General features: G+C 47.2%; 1 protein-coding gene across 5 annotated transcripts in view; it reads left to right on the top strand.

Annotated features, from left to right (window-relative positions):
• ANKRD52 (ankyrin repeat domain 52) overlaps positions 1-21,062 on the top strand; it is a 128,766-nt gene that overhangs the window by 73,145 nt on the left and 34,559 nt on the right. For 4 of the 5 annotated variants that reach the window (XM_053293580.1, XM_053293576.1, XM_053293578.1 and 1 more), the window contains exons 12-22: positions 116-233; positions 9,816-9,884; positions 10,696-10,836; positions 11,464-11,541; positions 12,545-12,656; positions 14,245-14,316; positions 14,541-14,742; positions 14,865-14,952; positions 18,008-18,125; positions 18,583-18,802; positions 20,190-20,277. In XM_053293580.1, the coding sequence (XP_053149555.1) occupies positions 116-233; positions 9,816-9,884; positions 10,696-10,836; positions 11,464-11,541; positions 12,545-12,656; positions 14,245-14,316; positions 14,541-14,742; positions 14,865-14,952; positions 18,008-18,125; positions 18,583-18,802; positions 20,190-20,277 (1,306 nt within the window). The remainder of the gene's footprint in view (positions 1-115; positions 234-9,815; positions 9,885-10,695; positions 10,837-11,463; positions 11,542-12,544; positions 12,657-14,244; positions 14,317-14,540; positions 14,743-14,864; positions 14,953-18,007; positions 18,126-18,582; positions 18,803-20,189; positions 20,278-21,062) is intronic. The other variant, XM_053293577.1, reaches the window with a different exon arrangement.

The following is a 21,062-nucleotide window of genomic DNA, read 5'->3' as shown; positions in this document are numbered from 1 at the left end:
TTTGGGAGATTTTGAGGAATCTGTATGCACCTTCAAATGCCAGTCTCACTTTAGAGTCTCTGCTATAGTAAGCTCATAGCCCTGCCCAGTCACCACTTATCTTGCTGCCTTACAGGTCAGTTGTACAGCATCGTCTCCTCACTTAGCAATGAGCATGTGCTGTCTGCAGGCTTTGATATCAATACGCCAGATAACCTCGGGAGGACCTGCCTCCATGCTGCTGCTTCTGGAGGGTGAGTAATAAACCCAGCTGTTACTTTGGCAAAGTATGCCTGAGAGTTTATCTGCATGATCCTATTTCCCTGCTACCTGTTTTCCATTTCCCTGTTTTCCCAACAGGGAAAGGGGAGGCAAGGATATGACTTTGACATTTTTGTTTAACAAGAAGAGGGTATCCATCGCTTGGAGCGTAGGAGTGATGTTGTAATCAGATTGGAGTTCTCTTAATCCCCAATGGTCACAGCATTAGAGGACCCTTGGTTACTGTGACCCTTGTTGTGCTTCAGACAGGCTGTTTGATTCTTCATATATCAGGAGGAGCAAGAAAATGCTTTGCCTGTATGGCCATCTTTTCCAGTCACTTAGGCCACAAGGATTTTTCTCTCTTTCTTTGGTGGCTCAGGAATGCCCACAATACTAAGTAATCACGAATCAGTAATTTTAAAAACCATCAATACAAACTGATCTTAAAAACAGCATAAAACCATTAACAACTAAAACATTTAAAACAGTTTAAAAACCCTGGAAGGCCAGGCCAAACAGATAGCTTTTAAGGGCTCTCTTGAAGGCCAACAATGAACCAACGCTACGGATTTCTGCCGGGAGCGCATTCCAAAGTCCAGGAGCAGCTACAGAGAAGGCCTGCCTCTGAGTTGCCACCAGACGTATCGGTGGTAACTGGAGACAGACCTCCTCAGATGACATTAACATGCAGTGGGGATCATGCAGGTAAAGGCACTCTCTAAGGTAACCCAGACCTAAGCCATTCAAGGCTTTAAAAGTAATAACCAGCACTTTGCATTTTGCCCAGAAACACATCAGCAGCCTGTACAGCTGTTTTAAAACAGGCATAATATGTTCTCTCTGGGTTACCCCAGAGACCAATCGGCCAGAGACCATCTGACTGCCGCATTTTGAACTAACTGAAGTTTCCGAACTACATACAAAGGCAGCCCCACTTAGAGTGCATTGCAATAGTCAAGCCTGGAGGTTACCAGCTGATGCACCACTGTTTTGAGATGGTTTCTCTTCAAGGAATGGACACAGCTGTTGAATCAGCCGAAGCTGATGGAGAGCACTCCTGGCCGTAGCCTCCATCTGAGATACTAGGGTGAGGCCTGGGTCCACATGTACCCCCAAGCTGCGTACCTGTTCCTTCCGGGGGAGTATAACCCTATCCAGCACAGGAAGTTCTAACTCATCCCTCAAATTCTAAACCCCTAAAATGAGCACCTCCATCTTGCTTGAATTCAGTTTCAATTTGTTATCTCTCATCCAGCCCATTTCTGCATGTAGGTAGGTATTTAGGGAATGAATGCCATTTCCTGATTATGATAAGGAGAAATAGATTTGGATGTCATCAGCGTACTGGTAACATCCTGCACCAAATCTCCTGATGACCTCACCCAGCAGTTTCATGTGGATATTAAAAAGCACTGGTGACAGAATGGAGCCCTGCAGGACTCCATATAAGAGCTCCTGTTTTGAGGAGCAACTGTCACCAAGCTCCACCATCTGGAATCTATGTGAGAAATAGGAGTGAAATACTGCAAAACAGTGCCCCCTTCCCCAACTCCCCCAGGCAATCCAGAAGAATACCATGGTCGATGGTATTGAATGCCTCCGAGAGATCCAAAAGAACCAGCAGAGTCACACTCCCTCTATTGATTCCCTGATAAAGGTCATCCATCAGGCTGACCAAGGCTGTCTCAACCCCATAGCCAGCTCTAAAGCCAGCTTGAAATGGGTCTAAATAACCAGTTCCCTCCAAAACTGCCTGAAGCTGGTCAGCCACCACCCTCTCAATCACCTTGCCCAAGCAAGGGAGACTGGAGACTGACCTATATCTATCCATCACTAAGGGAGCCAGGGAAGGTTTCTTAAGAAGCGGTCTAACTTTTGCCTCCATCAAACAAGGAAGCACCCTATCCTCCTTCAGCAGTGCATTTATGATATTAACTAGGCCACTTCCAACAATCTCTCTGCTAGATAGAAGCAGCCAAGTCGGGCAAGGGTCCAGAGAACAAGTGGTAGGCCACCCCACCCCAAGCAGTCTGTCCACATCCTCAGAAATCACAGATTGAAACAGATACAATCTAACACTGCAAGAGGGATTGCTGGACACCCCCTTCATAGACTTTGCAAAAATAGTGGAGTCCACATTGGCCTGAATACAGGAGATTCTCCCTCAGAAGAGGATAGCATCCGAAAGTATTATGGGTTGCCATGACGTCCTGCTCCGAGACAGGGCCAACCGGAGAGCTTGCTTCTCCTTCCAGAAAGGGGGGCAATCGCCTCAAGCTCCAGTCTTCGCCCTGTCTCGCTCCGCCAGGAGCCCTTTTAACTTTGCTCTGGGCTATATATCTAAGCTCCCTGCCACTGCTATTTTCTCATTTCCCATTCTGCCCTGAGCTGTCCCAGTCAGGGCAGACTGTCAGTCGGGAAGGTCAGGTAGAACTTTTAAGTACTGCACCATCTGCAGCTCTGCTCCCGCAGCGATTTGGGTTCTCCTGACGGTAATGGCGGCAGATAGCAGCAGCGACATCGCACCTCAAGAGGGAGGTTTCTCCCTTCCTCTCTGAAGACTCTGTGGCGACGGCTGTATGCTATGCCAAGTAGGCTGCGGCTACCTCTCCCACGCCTGATGCAAGAAGCTCTCCAAGGAGAGGAAGGCAGCGGCCAAGCAGCCAAGGGCAGCAATTCTCAGGTTGCTGCACTGGCTGAAGGGGACTCAAGCGGATTGACCCTTTCCCGGTCAGGACCGCTAAGAGAGGCGGCGGAGGGGCGCTCCATGCAAGTAGACAATGCCCCCGTTTCTCCGCCCCATCCACCCTTAGGAGAGCTGCCGGCTAAGCGATCGCGCCCTGAGGCAGGATCTGCGGTCGTGGAGATGGTTGAGGAGGAGATCCCTCCTAGTTTTCAAGCCTTGCTGCGCCGGGTGGTGGCTGAGGAGTTCGGGAAGCTCGTTCCCGCGCTGGCAAGGGAGATTCCTGTTCAAGTTGCCGTGGCTGCCATTTTGGGCGCGCGACAAGAGGGGGCTGATGGCAGATCTGTGCAGCAGAACAAGGTTTGTGTTAGCTCCGTCAGGGAGCTGGGGCCGTCTGTTTTATCCCCATGTGCCCCGTGTCACCAGCCTGCCGTACATCCATGCCTCCAGCCCACCGTTCCTTCTGTGGGGGTGGGGGTGGGCGATCGCTCTGATGAGTCAGTCTGACAGAGAGGAGGGGGAGCTGTCGAGGGATGAGGAGGATGCGGTTCCAGCACCACATGCCCCATACCGCTTGTTTTCTTGTTCTGACTTTCCAGTTCTCCTTCACAAAGCACGCAAAACCTTGCGTTTGGGTGTGTGTGGTTCCTGCCCCGCAGAACGAGTCTGAGGGTGATCCAGCCGTTTTGCCCTCTTTGAAGGCGCCTGAAGTGGTAGTGCCCTGCCTTCAGCTTTTCCTGGATATTATTCAGACTGAGTGGGACTGGCCCACAGAAAGCAAGGGTCCTCCCCTTGCGATTAAACGTTTGTACATGAATGCTAAGACAGTTATGGATAAGCTTCAGGTGCCATCAGTGGACACGGAGGTTGCCGCTCTGGTCACTGGCGCCGTTCTCCCGAAGGATGGGGATGGGGTCCTACGTAATATAGATGATAAGAAATGCGATGCTGCCTTGCGCAGGTCACATGAGGCTTCCTCTCTCTCTATGCGGGCATCCATAGCCAACTCTATTTTTGCCCGCGCTTCTGTACTCTGTGTTAAGGAGCTCCTTCCCCTGGTCACGCCTGAACTGATTGTTCTGAGGCAAGGACTTAACAAGTTATACAAAGCATCTCCCTTCATGGCTGGTAGCTCTCTAGACACGACTCAGATGTCAGCCAGGGCAATGGCTTCTGACGTCACCATTAGGCATCACTTATGGCTTAAGAATTGGAAGGTGGACCAGAAGTCCAGGTGTAATTTGGCAAATTCTGCATTTAAAGTGGGCAAATTGTTTGGTGAGGTTTTGGATCCTGTGTTGATTGAGGGCAAAGATAAGAAAAAGGCAATGCCCGTCTCGGGGCAATGTCAGGAACGTAAACAATTTGTTCCTAATTCCTCTTCCTATAGGGGTTTCAGGTCTTCCTTTCGTCCCCAACAGGACAGACAAGACAGGTTTGCCTGGAAAAAACCACAGGGTTCCTTTCAGGACAACGCTCAGTCGAGATTTCGTCAGTGTGGCCAACAACAGAAGCCCGGTTACAAGCGACCCGCTGCACAATGACTGCCCTCCAGAACATCAGGTGGGCGGCAGGTTGCAGTTCTTTGCCCGGACGTGGGCAGTGACCTGCATGGACGCCTGGATTTGCAAAACGATGTCCCAGGGTTACAGGTTAGATTTCCTCTCCCGGCCCCTGGATCAATTCCTGGTCTCCCCACGGTCCCGCAAGCGGGGAAAGCATGCTCTGATGTTGTCAGCCATCCGTCACCTGGTCAATATCCAGGTGGTTGAACTGGTTCTCCCCGAGGACGCAGGGTATGGCATCTACTCTATTCTCTTCTTGGTGCCAAAGAAGAATGGGGAGTGGAGAGCCATATTAGATCTCAAGTTCGTCAGTCGGTTCCTCAGGGTGAGGCGTTTCCGCATGGAGACTCTCCGTTCCATCTTGATGGCCCTGCAGGGGGGCGATTTCCTATCATCAGTGTATCTCAAGGAGGCCTACCTCCATGTTCCTCTCCATTTCCAGGACAGGAAGTTCCTTCATTTCGTTTATGCTGGGGCCCACTTCCAATATCGGGCTCTCCCCTTCGGTCTGTCGACAGCGCCACAAGTGTTTACCAAAATCATGGTGGCACTGGTGATGCACTTGAGGACAAAGGGGATCCACCTGTACCCATTTTTGGACGATCTTTCGATCAGATCGCCATCTCACCAGAAGGCCCTGGGGGATGTTGGGGAGACCCTCGTGGTCCTACAGGCTCACGGATTCCTAGTGAATCACCAGAAGAGTTCCCTTGTCCCTCTGAACAGGATTCAGCATCTTGGGGCTATTATCGACTCCATCAAGGGCACTGCCTCAACCCCGGACCGAAGGTGGAAGTTGACCTCCACTTGTCGGAGAGTGCAAGCCCATGCCAAGTCCAACGTCTTCAGTCTGAGTCAGCTGCAAGGCATGATGGTGTCGACCATAGGGATTGTACCTTGGGCTCGATTCCACTCTTGCCCGTTCCAATGGCTTCTCTTGCCTCGCCAGGACCTGGTAGTGTGTCAGTCCTGGGTCAAGTTCTATCTGTCTTCTCAGGTTTGGAAGTCCATGGACTGGTGGCTGTCTCTGGCAGTGGGCAGGGGTGTAAGTTTCCTGCCAGTCACTCAGGTCCTAGTAACAACGGACGCCAGCCTGCAGGGTTGGGGAGGTCACTGCCACCACCAGGTTGCCCAGGGTCGCTAGTCTCCAGAGGAACGTCTCCAGTCCATCTACTGGCTGGAGCTCTGGGCGATCCGTTGTTCCCTTGTCCAGTTTCTTCCCCTGGTTCACAGTTGCCACGTCCTTGTGAGGACCGACAGCGCGACGGCCAAGGCGCATGTCAGTCGCCAGGGGGGGACAAACTCTCAGCTTTTGATGCACAAAGCCTCAATCCTCTTGCACTGGACGGAGGAGAACCTGGGGTCCCTGGAGGCTGCTCATGTCAGCGGAGTGGCCAACACTGTAGTGGACTGGCTCAGCCGGTCTCAGCTGGATCAGGTGGAGTGGGTTCTGGATGAGCAGGTGTTTCAAAGTGTCATAGGAAGGTTCGGAAACCCTGTTGTGGACCTGTTCACAACCCCAGCAAACAGCAAGGTACACTGCTTCTACTCCAGGTACCCGTTTCAGGGGGCCGAGGGGATGGACACTCTGTTGATGCCCTGGCCCAAAGGTTTGCTCTACGCCTTCCCCCCTCCGCCCATCCTCTTTCAGACGATCAGCAGGGTCCATCAACAGGAAGCGGAAATCATGCTCGTGATTTGGACCTCGTCCAAATCACCTTGGTTTTTGGACCTCGTCACTCTGTCTCTCGCACCCCCGATGTCACTTGGGTGCCACCCTCGCCTTCTCCACCAGGGGCCGGTGTTCCACCCAGACCCGTAGTGGCTCAATCTCTACACGTGGAGATTGAGTGGAGCTCGTTAGATCCTTGTGGTTACTCCCCTGTGGTACGTGACACTATTCTCGCGTCCAGGCGTCCCTCCACCATCAGGGTATACCAGTCCACTTGGCAGGCTTTTTCGGACTGCTGTGCCTCGGTCTGGGCTGATCCTCTGTCAGCATCAGTTGGCCAGGTTCTGGGGTTTTTACAGGCCGGGTTGGACAAAGGACTTAGACCTGCCACTCTCAGGCGGCAAATGTGTACCATTTCCTCTACCCTCCAAGTTCCAGGGGTCCCTTCCTTATCCGGGCTTCCTCATATTCAAAGGTTTCTTAAGGGAGCTGTGGCCATTAAACCTCTTCCCATTCACTGTTTTCCTACGTGGGATCTGAACTTAGTTCTCCGGGCCCTTACCAAGGCTGCCTTTGAGCCGCTAAGGATGGTGCCATTGCGCTGCCTCATTCTAAAGGTCTTGTTCTTGGTGGCTATTACTTCTGCTCGTCGCGTGTCTGACCTGGGCTCTCTGTCAGTCAGGAAGGAGTTGTGTCTGTTTTTTTCAGATTATGTTGTTTTGTGCACTGATCCTACTTACCTTCCTAAGGTTAATTCTTTGTTTCACATGTCCCAGGAGCTTGTGCTTCCTTCCTTTTGTCCTAACCCTTCTTCACTTAGAGAAAAAGAATGGCATACTCTGGCTGTCAGCAGAGCGGTTTGTGTCTATTTGTGGCGTACCAAGGCTTTTAGAGTTTCTGAATCCTTCTTTGTCTCTTTCAGAGATTGTTCTATGGGAAGGAAGGTGTCTACATCTATGCTGGCGCGCTGGATTTGTCAGTGTATTCAACTGGCCTACACGTCAGTTGTGGTGGTGGAGCCAGAGGGTATCACCGCTCATTTAACTCGGAGTGCGGCATCGTCCGCAGCTCTTGCAACCTCCTTTGGCTGACATTTTTAGGGCTGCCACTTGGGCTTCCCTCTCCACCTTTGTAAAGTTCTATAAGATTCATGACTGGGCCTCTGCTGATGCCTCCTCTGGTAGGCGCGTCTTGCAGCGGGTAGTCCATACGTAGGACTGGACTCACTGCTCCCCGCCCAATTTTGATAGCGGTTATGGTATGTCCCATAATACTTTTGGATGCTATCCTCTTCTGAGGGAGAATGAATCGTTGGCACTTACCTGAATGGTCATTCTCCTCAGAAGTATGGATAGCATCCGACCCGCCCACTTGTTCTTCTGTATCTTTTCCGCTCTTTTCCAACTACTACTGTCCCCTATATGTCTGTGGGGAGGTGCTCTTCCTCCTGGGGTTATTTGTCTCCCTGAGGGGGTTTTTGAGCTAGGGGCTGTTCATGTTTTTTCTATTCATCGTTCCGGGCTGTCAGGTTCCTGGTTCTGTTTTCTATCTGTTTTATTCAATATTAGCCGGAGCATCACAGAGCTAGTTATAGACTGGAGCTTGAGGCGATTGCCCCTCCTTTCTGGAAAGAGGAGAAAGCTCTCTGGTTGGCCCTGTCTTGGAGCAGAAGGTTGTGGCAACCCATAATACTTTCAGATGCTATCCATACTTCTGAGGAGAATGACCATTCAGATAAGTGCCAACGATTCATTTTGTCCACAAAGAACCCATTAAAAGTGTTATAGCAGAACAAAGTTTGTGGGGACTGATCCAAAACAGATGGAGCAGAAATGAAACTCCTCACAACCCAGGATAGCTCTGTTGAACGCGAACCTGCACACTCAATGCACACAGACCAAAATTGTTTTTTTGCTGCACATACTGCCACCGCAAAACCTTCAAATGGGTCCTACGCTGTGTCCTGTCAAATTTGAGTGGAGTTCTCCTTCACTTGCATTCCAGTTGCCTACCCTGCTGTTTCAGACCCCGTAACTCCTCTGTATACCAATGGGCCATTTTTGAAGCAGGTTGGAAGGGGCACTTAGGAGCAATCGTGTCTACCGCCCTGGTGAGTTCCCTATTCCAGGTTCCCACCAGGGCATCAACTGGCAGCACCAACATTAAAACCCTCTAAGGCTTTTTGGAATCCTACAGGATCCAGCAGCTTTTTCAGGCGGGCCATCCTAATAGGTCCACCATCCCTGCAGAGGTGAGTTGTGGCTGTGAAACCAACCTCAACTAGGTAGTGGTCCATCCGTAAGAGTGGGGAAACTGCCGGATCCCCCCACCCCAAAGAACATCTCCCTGATCCGAACAAAACACCAAATTGAGTGTGTGGCCAGCAACATGAGTTGGTCCAGATACTAATTGGGATAGGCCCATAGTTGTCATGACTGCAATGAACTCCTGAGCTGCACCAGACAAGCCAGCCCCAAAGTGGATATTGAAGTCACCCAACACCAACTTCGCAACCAGCTCCATCTGCTCAGTTAGGAAGTCACTTGGGCAGCAGGGTGGATGGCACACCAACAGAATCGCCAATCTATCCCTAGTTTCCAGCCTCAAAAATGCACACTCAGTATAAGCCAACTGTCTCACAGGGGCCCTGGTAAGGGAGATGGTATTCTTATGGACCACAGCCACTTCACCCTGCTGCCCACTTTCCCTAACCTTTTCCACAACAGAGTAGCCTCATGGGAGAAGCTGGGACCAAACTGGACCACTTGCCTCCCCCAACCAGGTCTCAGTTATACATGCCAGGTCAGTTCCCTCATCCACGATCAAGTCATGGATGATTTCGGTCTTATTTTGGACAGACCTGGCATTGCAAAGGAGCAGGGCTAGGCTCTGTGGGTAGTTGGAACTGCTCTCCGAGGCCGGAGAGCTGACAGGGCAGCTGGAAGTGGAAACAGTTACTAAATCACTGATTTCCCTTCCCCTGTAGCGGCCAGCTGCTCTGCCAGCACCAATTCTTCTATTTCCCACCACTACAGTAATAGCTGCCCCAGAGCTGCTGGATGCATCCCGCCGGACCATCCCTCTCGAGAGAGAGCCCAAACACATACCTGCAAGGAGGCCTAGCACAACCCAATAAAAATGAAGACCAGCAAGCTCTAGCCCAGACCTCCAGCCCTACCCCAATATAGCCTCCCCCCAGACCTCAGTCCCAGGCCCGGCACTAAAGACTGGTCCCCTTTGGTGGCCGGGTGCCTGCTATACCCCAACATACCACCACTATACCACATACTTTACCTTTATACCACAATAGTATGGTATCCTTGGAAAATGCACTCTCAAGTCAGCACTTTCCCCCCAGACACAAGGAGATCTACCAGCTGCAGTTAGTGTGAATTTGTGCCCACAAAGCCAAAATTGTTAAGCTCGCAAAGAGTCCAAACACACGATTCTCAGTTGACTTAATACATGCGAGTGCAGGTGTAATAGGAGGGGCCTTGTCAGTCCTGCTGTCCAGTGCTATGGTTTTGAATATGAAATAAAGCCCGAAACGTCATAGTGCATCCAAACAGACCAGATATTCTCTATGCTTGTTTCTTCAGTGTGTGGTCACATTGTTTAAGTGTGGTGTCCGTTCCCTTTGGTTTCTCTGCAGGAACGTTGAATGTCTTAACTTGCTGTTGAGCAGCGGAGCTGACTTGAGGAGGAGAGATAAATTTGGAAGGTAAATTCAGAACATGGCTACCTTGTCTATGGACAAGGAAAGGCTGGGTGCAAACGGTATTGAATTGTCGAACATTGCAGGCCTTGTGCTGTTTCCACACAGGCATAACACTGCTTTTAGAAGTGTGACTTGTTGCTAATTCAGTTGCTAATGAATTTCAGATGCTCATTTGCGCTTACGTTTTTGCTTCACCAAAACGGAGTACTGCTCTTTTAGAAGGTAAAAGGAGGAGAGAGAGCATAGCTGTTCTTGCTGTTCTGTGGTGCAATACAGTCAGTAGCCAGAGCCACTGGTATGCTGACTGCTATGATGGAATCTGGGTTCAAGTCTCACTTCAGCCACGAGCTCATAATTTCTGCTTCAGTTTCCTATCTAAAATGGTTTGGAGTGACAGTGGATGCCATTTGGTGTGGAGAGCCAGCCTTGTGGTAGCAAGCATGAATGCTCCTCTCTGTTAAGCAGGGGTTGCCTTGTTTTACTGTATTTGGATGAGTGACTTACACTGTCTGCTGTAAGAGAGGGGGTGGGGCCATAGCTCAGTAATAGAGCCTCTGCTTTGTGTGCAGAAGGTTCTAGGTTCAATCCTGGCAGCATCTCCAGGTAGGGCTGGGAAAGACTCCTGAGCCTGAAACACTGGAGAGCCACTACCAGTCAGTGTAGACAATACTGGAGAGGCACTAATTTCACTTCGTTGGGTTGTTACATTGACTTGAGCTGCTCCTAATTTGGTGTGCTGTCATATTTTCTCCTCCCAGCAGCTCAGTAAGCAAGTATTGCTTCTACCCACTTCTTTCTTCTCTTCTCCATCCAGGACTCCTTTGCACTATGCAGCCGCTAATGGCAGCTATCAGTGTACGGTGACACTAGTCACTGCCGGAGCCAGTATTAACGAAGCTGACTGTAAAGGCTGCACCCCCTTACATTATGCTGCTGCTTCGGACACTTACAGGAGGTGTGTAAAAGGGGTATTTGCCCAGCATGGTAACAATCAGATGTCATTTTCTAGCCAGAAAGAACTGCAATAGGCTTGACTTTTTGTTGCTTTCTAGTACCCAGATTTTGGGATAGGGAACTAATTCATTAGTAAATTCTTTGCTGGAAACACTGTGAGTAGAAAAAAATTTGGTGTTCGTGTTGTTATTTAAGAGGTTCATATATTTAGAATATCAGGGCTTTCTCTCTTAGGGCAGGAAATTCTATAGGGTGGGGGAAATAATTGAGAGAGGGTTATGTGGCCACCCAACACACCTTGCGGGGAGGAGGCACACTCAACAGGGCTTCTTGAGATATGCTCAGGAGGATGGGCAGATTCTTGCAGGAGAAGGGCCTTCAAGTACTTTGGTCCCAGACTGTTTAGGGCTTTAAAGGCTAAAACCAGGCACCTTGAATCATGCCTGGCAACAAATTGGTAACTGGTGCAGCTGAAAAAGAACTGGTGTGATATATTCTAAGGGTCTTGGACAAGGTAAAACTCTCACCCCTGCATTCTGGGTTGAAGTTTCTGAAGAGTCTTCAGTCTGTCCGTAGCATCTCTTATACTGTAACTCTGCAGAACTGATCTAGATTTTTGCTCTTGCAGAGCTGAGACTCAATCAGGAAACAGCCATGACACTGACGAGGAGCCACTGAAGGAGTCACGACTGAAGGAGGCGATGTTGTGAGTAACCCATCTTCAACTGTCTTTTGGGGATCCAGTTTTAGAGCTCAGTTCCTTTCCCTATAGTCCTTTTCTCAGCTAGAGTGGCAGATTGTGTTTAATACACTTCTGCTTGGTTTTAGTACCCCAAATTGATACTCTGATCATGGGGAGGAGGGCAGCCTCCTTCTTCCTTTGCTACTGCATTTTAAATATATGACAAATATTTATATCCCACTTTTCAGCAAAAGTTCCCGAAGTGGTTTACATAGATATAAATAAATGGCTAAAATAGTTCCCTGTCCCTAAAAGGCTCACAATCTAAAAAAGAAACATAAGATAGATATCAGCAACAGCCACTGGAGGGATGCTGTGCTGGGGATGGATAGGGCCAGTCGCTCTCCCCCTGCTAAATAAAGAGATTGGGCTCCTGCCAGATCGGTGTGGAACATGGTCTCTCCAGATAGTCTTTGTTACTCTTGCCTCACTTTCAAAAAGCACCCACGTATCTTTTATTTTAAAAAATGTGCTTCTAGATACTCTGATCATGGGCTATTGGTTTTTAAAGGTCTTTTTAAAAGGTATTTTTCTAAGATATTTTTTCCCCTTCCCCTTACCAAAATGGTGTTTAAATGGATTTATGTAAAGTGCTCTGTGTGGGGAGGGGGCGGTGGGGGGGAAGTAAAAGCATTCTTGGCAAATGTGTCATCCTCGCACCAGGAGAATACTGGTAGTGCAGGGGAGTCTCTCTTCCCCCTTTGTTTTATTGTGGTTTTATTTCAGAAGACGGTTGTCCTTATTCTGTCAAGCCATGTGTTTGTGTATTTGGTGGGATGCAGGGCAGGCAGAAGCTCCCTGAATTCACTGAGAAATTTGCTTTGTGTGATGCATTGCTGGCAGTGTAATGATGGTTTTCATTGCCAGCTATAGCAGTGCCTTTGTTTACACAGAAACCTTTAGGCCCCTTGGAAAATATGCATCCAATTCATTGCACGGCCTAATATAATTGTGTGTGTGTTTTCAGTTGTTTAGAGTTCTTATTGGATAATGGTGCTGACCCATCTCTCCGGGACAAGCAAGGATACACTGCTGTCCATTACGCAGCTGCCTATGGCAACAGACAAAACCTTGAGTTGGTAAGACTGAAACTGAGGTTTGAGGAATTGGCTCTTGGTTTTGGTGGTGATACTAAGCAATGAATTTGTCCATGGTTGTTTGGAAGGATCTTCATACTTTAGGCCCCACCTATATTCCTATCTCCTTGGACAGCCTAGTAAAATGCCCTCTGCCGGCAAGTACAGTTCTATTGTGCACTGGGCTTCTTGTATGTAATTGAGAACTACTGTGCATATACATCAAGATAGGAAAAGCAGTTCGGTTGATAAGTAAAATCTGAGGAGTCAGACAGCAAGTTCCAAGAACACAGGCTGGTTGCTTTTTAAATTCAGCTTAGAAGTAACCTTATTTAGGTTACAGCACAGAATGGATCCTTAATGTCTGGCTAATAGAGAACTGTGCATACATCTAGGACCATTGGGGTCTTAGCGAGAGTTGGGGGAATGTATGTATAAAATTTTGTTTTTGAGTTTTGCTAAGGTGAATGAAATTTGCATGACTTTGACATGCTTAGCTTCCCCATAAGTTTTAAAGTATTACATTTGAGCCACCTCACATTTCTTGATGAGGAAGGAAATAAGTGTTGTTGTTTTTTAAGTATCTCACTTTTCATAACAATCTAAACCAAAGCGGTTAATGATCTCTATAAAATAAAAAATTAAAATAGAATACAGAAATACAACAGCTGTATTTTAATTAAATATTTAACTAAATCTTACACAAATACACATGCACATACATAAAGATAGCTCAGGAATATTGCACGTGTGTGTGTGTGTGTGTGTGTGTGTGTGAGGGAGAGAGAGGGAGGGAGGGAGGGAGACTCTGATTGGCTGGCTGAATTACAGTGCTTGGGAATATTCTTAATTTATAGGAGTATTCTTGTACATGGATGTCAACACTGAAACAAAAACCATTTATAAAAGTGAGGTAGATTTTGTACACTGAGATGAATCCGGTATGTTGAAAATACCCTAGATAGATATAGATGAAATTTCCTCCCCATGCCCCCACCACAGATATTAGTCTGCATGTACCATGGAGACAGTTTTAGCATCTGAAGAAGACAAAGTAATACATTTCCAGTGTACAATATACTTGGGAACTGTCCTGGTGGTCAAGAAGAACATTTTAAATGGAAATAATATCTTGGTTGTCAGAAAAGCTGCATTGTATTTTTAGAGTCAAAATACATAAAAGAGTTTTCTGTTTGGTATTGCCACCATTCATTTGTGATTTGGAATTTATTATTATTACATTTTATTATTATTACATTTTCTATCCCACTCTTCCTCCAAGAAGCCCAGAGCGGTGTACTACATACTTGAGTTTCTCCTCACAACAACCCTGTGAAGTAGGTTAGGCTGAGAGAGAGAGAGAAGTGACTGGCCCAGAGTCACCCAGCTAGTATCATAGCTGAATGGGGATTTGAACTCGGGTCTCCCCGGTCCTAGTCCAGCACTCTAACTCCAGCAATCTTTAATGTTTTACCACCGCAGGGAATCTATGTAGTGTAGTCTACTGGCATTGTTGCTGGCAGATCTAGGAGCCAGAAGAGCTGAAGCATTTGTGTGGCTGAGAATGGACATTGTTCCTTTTTAATTGTAGCTCCTGGAGATGTCTTTTAACTGCCTGGACGATGTGGAAAGCACCATTCCAGTCAGCCCTTTGCACTTAGCTGTAAGTATATCTGTCAAAAATATTGTGTGTTCTGTCTTTACTGTAAAGAGAGAGTTATCTGTATAATTACAGTGATTTCGAGTGCCAGCATTGTGCTGGGTAGAGTAAGGGGAGAGAGCCTAAAATCTGACAACCCCCAGCATGTTTCATCATCCTTGATTCATTTTAGTCTTGGAGGAAAAAAGGCAAGCCCCACAAAACTAAACTTTTTGTGCTTGTTCTAGGCCTATAACGGTCACTGTGAAGCCCTGAAGACACTTGCCGAAACCCTGGTGAACCTGGATGTACGGGACCACAAAGGGCGGACGGCTTTGTATCTTGCCACGGAGAGGGGCTCCACGGAGTGTGTGGAGGTACTCACCAGCCATGGTGCTTCTGCTCTTGTGAAGGAGAAAAAGAAGAAGTGGACACCCCTACATGCTGCAGGTAAGAGCAGGGCACTTTTGGGGTGTTTTGCTTGTGCGATTGGCAGTCTGAGAAGCCATTGGGAGAAAGGAATTCCTGTGCATTATTGTTTAGTTCTTCCTCTTCTTTTACATTTGTTTCAGCTGCTTATGGGAACACGGATTCCTTGCATCTTCTCATTGACAGTGGGGAGAGAGTCGACATCACAGATGTCATGGACGTCCATGGACAGTGAGTTTCCACTGGGTTATACGCTAGCCCTTCTGTTTGTTGGGCCAGAGGTCCTTCTGCTGTTTATGGCAAACAGGGCAGATTATTGCTTTGTTTTTCAATGATCCCGAATTGTGTGACATTGAGAGATAGAGCTGTGATTCCATGGGAGGCCAGAAACCAGCAAATGGGGTACTGATTATAGAATTCTACTTCTTGAGAATCTCCATTGCATTAAAAAGAGAAAAATCTGCATCAAAAAAACTCAGTATTACAAGCTGTAGTGAAATAAAGTAGGGGTGTGCATGGAACCGTCTGGCCTGGTTCAGTTCGAGGCCGGACCGGCCTCGAATGGAACTGGGCCAGTTTGGTCCGGCCTCCAATCAAACCCCCTGGTCCCAGACCGGTCCGCAAATTTTTTTTTTTTTTTTTTTTTGGAAAATTACAGTTGATGATAAGTACCTTTAGCCGCTTCGGGGGGCTTGCTGAGGCTGTGGGGGGTGGGTTTTCTGAGCGGGTTCCCTCTCTCCTCTTCCTTCCTCATCACCAGTGCGGCTGGGAAACTGATCATTTTCGGCCCTTTCGGGCCTCCGTACGAGCGTGCAGCCGCCATTTTGGCGGCCACCTTGCAGAGAGCATTGCCACATGTGTGGCGGCCGCCAAATGGTGGCCGCGCTCTCATACGGAGGCCCGAAAGGGCAGAAAATGATCAGTTACCTGGCCGCAGCGGGCCGCAGCAGTGATGAAGAAGGCCGGCGGGGGGAGAGGGAACCCGCACAGACACACACACCCTGCAGCCTCAGCAAGCCCCACAAAGGGGCTAAAGGTACTTATAATCAACTTCAATTTTTTAAAATCAAAAAATTCATGGACCAACTGGACCCGGTGGTCCGGCTCCGGTCCGACAGAACCGGGGTTGGTGGTTGTTCGGTTTGACCCCTGACTGCCAGTCTGCACATCCCTGTCTCAGAGTGAGCTCACGTGAGGGAAAGAAATGCTAAATCATCCCTGCTAAGCTTCATGACTAGGCTTCTCTTAAAACTCTACTGTATTTTTGATAGGTTCAAAAATGGCTGCCGCCACCACCCCTCTTACAAAGCTTGAACCTCACTGGGCTTGGGGTGGAATTCCCAGGGGAAACTCTCTTTATTTTGCCACTAGACAAGTACAAAAATCTTCAACATGCAAGCTTAGACATGGTGAGAAAACTGATAGCTGCTGAGCTCCTGAGGACTTGCTTGCACCAGAGTAAACCACTCTTTGCCCCCCCCTTCCTGAAATAAGAATAAACTCTGAGAGACTTGTAAAAGAAAAGAACAAAAATAAAAACAGCTTTATTCAAGTACCACAGACTGCTTCCGTCTGAGGTTTTCTAGCTTTTTGCTACAGATAAAAATACTCAGTAGGTTACAGTAATATTTCAAAAGCACCCCAAATGATGTTGGTGCGGCACACTTTAAACAATCTTGGTTACCCAGTTGCAAAGAACAGGTATGTAGGAAAATGCGAAAGCACACTCAAATGTGTACCGAGTCTTTTGCTACGCCCTAGGTGTATGGAGCATAGGCTAGTGTTTCTTATTTCAGTTGTGTTGTAGGTAAACTATAATAGAACAGTCTCAGGAATATGCAAAGCAAACAAACACGCGCACGCGCACACACACACACACACACACACACACACACACACACACACACACACACACTATAACTTCTAACACAAAGTCTGACTAAAACTTTTCGCTAGACTAAACTTCCCGATGCCAAAGCCCTTCCTTTTTCTTGAACTCACCAAGAATTCAAGCTTCTTTCCCCCCTGTCTTTCAAGGATGTGTGGAGTCATTTTCCTGCAACCATCCTTCCTGGCCACATGTCCTTCTCTTCTCGGTTGCTGTAGTCAAGGACATCTCAATGGGTTATCCCCCTCACGTGCTCCAAGGCAGAACTGTGTTAATTAGCTGAAAAACAGAAGCCTCTAGAGCCTGAAGGGGATGACCCCACCCAGTTCTTACAGTCTTGCATCGCTCCAGGCAGACATTCTCTTCTCCTCGATCTCTGTCATCTTTTTTCTGCTAATATTCTCCCTAATCTTTAATCCTCTCAATTTTACCTTACTTATCCATCTTGTTATCTCTTCTTGCAACTCCCCCCCAAACCCTTTCTCTCCTCTCGCTCCAACCTTCCCAGTCAAATTTTTACCTGTACCGAGCATGCAGAGTCATTTTCCTGTAGCCATCCTTCCTGGTCAAATGTCCTTCTCGTCTTTAACGAAGAACTGCCTTCTTCCTCCCCACAGCTCTCTAGGTACCACCCACCTGGTGTGCTGATTGGCTGAGCCCTGGAGTTCACCAGCCTGTCTGTCAGGACAGAGTTCACTTCCGGTTAACTCTTTAGAGGGAGGGGTGGCTGATCACTACGCAAGCTGAGTTGATTATGCAAAGAAAGCAAATTTATATAATCTCTCACTCTTACATAATGTGTTCTTCCATTTATTCTAAGAGTATCTAGTAAGAGCTCCCTCTTACTCTCCCACTTCCATCCCTGATCATTGGAAACCTTGTTCAAATACCTCTGGCTTTTGAGAATTGAGCAAGTACTGCCCATAAGCTTGAAAATTTTCAAGCTTGTATTTTCAGAACCATAAAGGCTAGGAACTTGTTCTTTCTTTAAAATGAAAGCTGAGATTCTCAGAAAGAAGAATTCTACAGCCTGAATTACTATTATTAAATAATTAATTAAAAGGTAGCATTCCGGGATAAAGGGCAGCCGGCACTCTTCTGTTCACTAAACTTCTAATATCTTTCAAGAACCTTGTTTAGAATACAAGGCAATTTTGCTTTTGATCCCTCTTGTTACTTTAGCCATCAAGATGGTCTCTCTCTCTCTCTACCGTCCTTTCTGTCAAGAAAACACTGGAAGATGTGAAGCTTTTTAAAATTAGGATGAGCCATTTTAACCATGTGAATATTGTGAACCACCCAGGAACTTGCATGTGGGGTAGTTTAAAATGTGTTAAATAAAATAAATAAATACTTATTAGTTTTGCTATGCCTGAGATGTCCTTGCTTTCCTCCCAGAACCCCTTTGATGTTGGCGATCATGAACGGCCATGTAGATTGTGTCCACCTCTTACTTGAGAAGGGATCCACGGTGGATGCAGCAGACAGGAGAGGCAGGACTGCACTGCATCGGGGGGTGAGTGAAGGAGCTTCTTCTGTGTTCAAAGGCTACTAGCATAGCCCTGCAGAGAGTGCTACATGTCCTGGTTATGAGAATTCTCCGAAGTGTTCCTTAAGCCACCCTGCTAAATTTGATACTGCTTGATTGAGCATTCTGAACCTTCAGCCAATCGGAACAGTCAGTAGATCAGTCGTTATATCTTCTGGACTTTTGACCCGTCATACTGTTCAGATAATTCCAAAAGGCTTTCTCGTAATGCCTTACTCTTTTAGAATACAATAATAAAAAATACTTATATAGCTCTTTTGAGTGTTTAAAGTTCTCCACGTGTTGTTGTTTTCTTATCCTTATAACCCTGTAGGGTAAGTATTATTATCCCCATACTGGTACTGGCCAAGATGCCTTAGCTTAGCAGAGTGGTTGTTCTGGGGTTTGGCTCATTCTCTCATCATTTGCTGTTTGTTGGCTCTAGGCTGTGACTGGCTGTGAAGACTGCCTTGCAGCACTGCTGGACCATGATGCCTTTGTATTGTGTCGGGATTTCAAGGGCCGGACCCCGATCCATTTTGCCTCGGTGTGTGGACATTCTGAAATCCTGAGGACCTTGCTGCAGGCAGCGCTCTCTACTGACCCTCTGGACTCTGTGGTGGACTATAGTGGCTACTCACCAATGCACTGGGCTTCTTACAGTGGTAAGGATTCCAACAGCCATGATAGAGTCACTCCAAGAAGATGTCTGTTCAGTAAAGCCACTGACAGGACACTGAGCATAGTGGGTAGCCCCGCTATAGTATCCCAGGTGGTTATATTGTGGGACTGGTGCAAGACTGACTGTGCAGGATAGTGGTTTTCAAAGTCTCTCCTCAGAGAATCCTTTCCACGTTGACTTGTCTGCCACAGAATCCTAGCAGAGGGTCCAGGGGTCTACACTGTTGGGCATTAGCTAGACTAAACTAAAGAGCATAGCCTAGAACAAAACCAAGAAGTTCCTGCTGTACAGTGTAGGAAAATGTAGTCATGGTGGGCAAGCCGTCTTTCAGAGGAGCTTTGCTGCCACCACTGGTGACAGTCCCATGAAAATACCCCAGTAACCTGAGCCCTAGGGCTTTCCCAGAACACAGCCTTGAAATTTCTTGGTGTAGGGGAGATAGCTTTTGAAAAGTGGGTAGAAGACAGGAACAGAAACTGTCAAATCTTGGGATTGCCTTGGCTTTCTCAGCTGTAGCATATTAGTATTGGCTTAGCAACAGGGAAGAGAGTCTGAAAACAGGGCATGGAAGGAAATTTCCAGGTACACATGCTAAACAAAGGCTAAATCAAAGTGGGGGTAGTGAGGACTCCGGACCCAGGTGCAGCTTTCAGTTATCAAAGAGCACATCACAGCCCTAGGCATCCTGCAAGGGTGTGTTTGCTTCTCCATGGCTCTGTTGGCTCTTATACTTCCTTCTGCCTTTCAACCATCCTAGACTCGTCTAAAAATTCCAAATTATGGGACAGGTAAAATTCTGCAGACATACTTAATTGCACAGGCTGACATCCTGCCTAATGCTGTGCCGGTGCAACAGCATTGCACTACTCCAAGGCTGTTGCTCCAGCTAGCTGTGCTAAGTTGAGTTTCCATCGAGGTTAATGTTGCTGGTGCAAACGTGCAATCTGTGGCACGCCTCATGTGTTTTGCAGGGAGCTTCTGTACAAGAGCGCAGTAGCAAACAGGCTGGTGATTTTGCAGCGCGGCTCCATCTTCTTGCACTAGTGCTACTTTGCACAAGTGTATCATTAGAGCATCAGCCTCAAATTTTACAAAATAGTGTAATGTATTCCAAGTAGACAACAGAGTCTTTGGCATATCTGCTCTGAAGTCTGTCTTCTCTCCTGAAAGCAAATGCCAGTCTGTTACTGCTTGGCAAGTTGTTAAAATTCATGGCTACCAGTTCTCCAGTTTATGCCTGTCTTAGTACCCTCAGAGAATATCCCAAGGAGCTGAGAAATGACCAGATGGATAAAGGCATATCTTGGTTATGCTCAATAGAGGTGAAAGTGTATCTGATAATTTTCCGTTGGCTTTTCTCCTTTTGCCAGGGCATGAAGATTGTCTTGAATTGTTACTTGAACACAATCCATTTGCATACCTAGAAGGAAACCCCTTTACTCCATTGCACTGTGCAGTGTAAGTCTCAGTTGTTCCTTGGACTGTTTGTGTGTCTATGTGTGTAAACTGGTAGATGGAGTTGAAGCAAAAATAAAACATGGATTTTTGTTTTTGCAGTGTGAGGCTGGGATGCATTCTTTTTACAGAAACCATCCCAATGGCTCTATCTTCTTGGAGCAATATATCAAAAGATATATCATTGCATTGAATCATTTCTAGTGTATAAAGCCTCTTAATCATTTTGTTACCGTGCAGCACATGGCTTCTTTAGTACTAACAACATGGTAATATCTAGCTCTGCTGTTTGCTTGGCTTTCCCCCCCCAGAATCCTGGGAATTGTAGTCTTTTGAGATGCACTTAATTTTTTGTTGGAGATCCCTAGTGTATAACTATGGTTCCCGGGGTTCCTTGGCTAGGAACTATCACAGTTACAGGCTTGAAACATTTAAATTGTACATACTCTAAATGTTGTATCATAGTTATTGAAATAATCTTCTATAATGGTATGAGCAGCATCCTGGTGAACATTCAACTTGGAAAAGTATGTTCCTCTCAATGTCAATCTGATGCACAGCATCTGTGAAAAAGTCAAATTCCATTCTAGGGATTATTTATAGAAGGATTGAAAATAAAAAACTGCTAATATTATAATTCCCTTATACAAATCAATGGTGCGGCCACATTTGGAATACTGCGTCCAGTTCTGATCACCACATCTCAAAGAGGATACTGTAGAGCTGAAAAGACCGTAGAAAGCAACCAAGATGATCAGGGGGCTGGAGCATCTTCTTTACAAAGAAAG

This window comes from Hemicordylus capensis, chromosome 2 (genome assembly GCF_027244095.1).
Source record: "Hemicordylus capensis ecotype Gifberg chromosome 2, rHemCap1.1.pri, whole genome shotgun sequence".
In the NCBI taxonomy this organism is placed as follows: domain Eukaryota; kingdom Metazoa; phylum Chordata; class Lepidosauria; order Squamata; family Cordylidae; genus Hemicordylus; species Hemicordylus capensis.
Note: the sequence above shows the minus strand (reverse complement) of the source record. Positions and strands in the feature narration are given on the sequence as shown.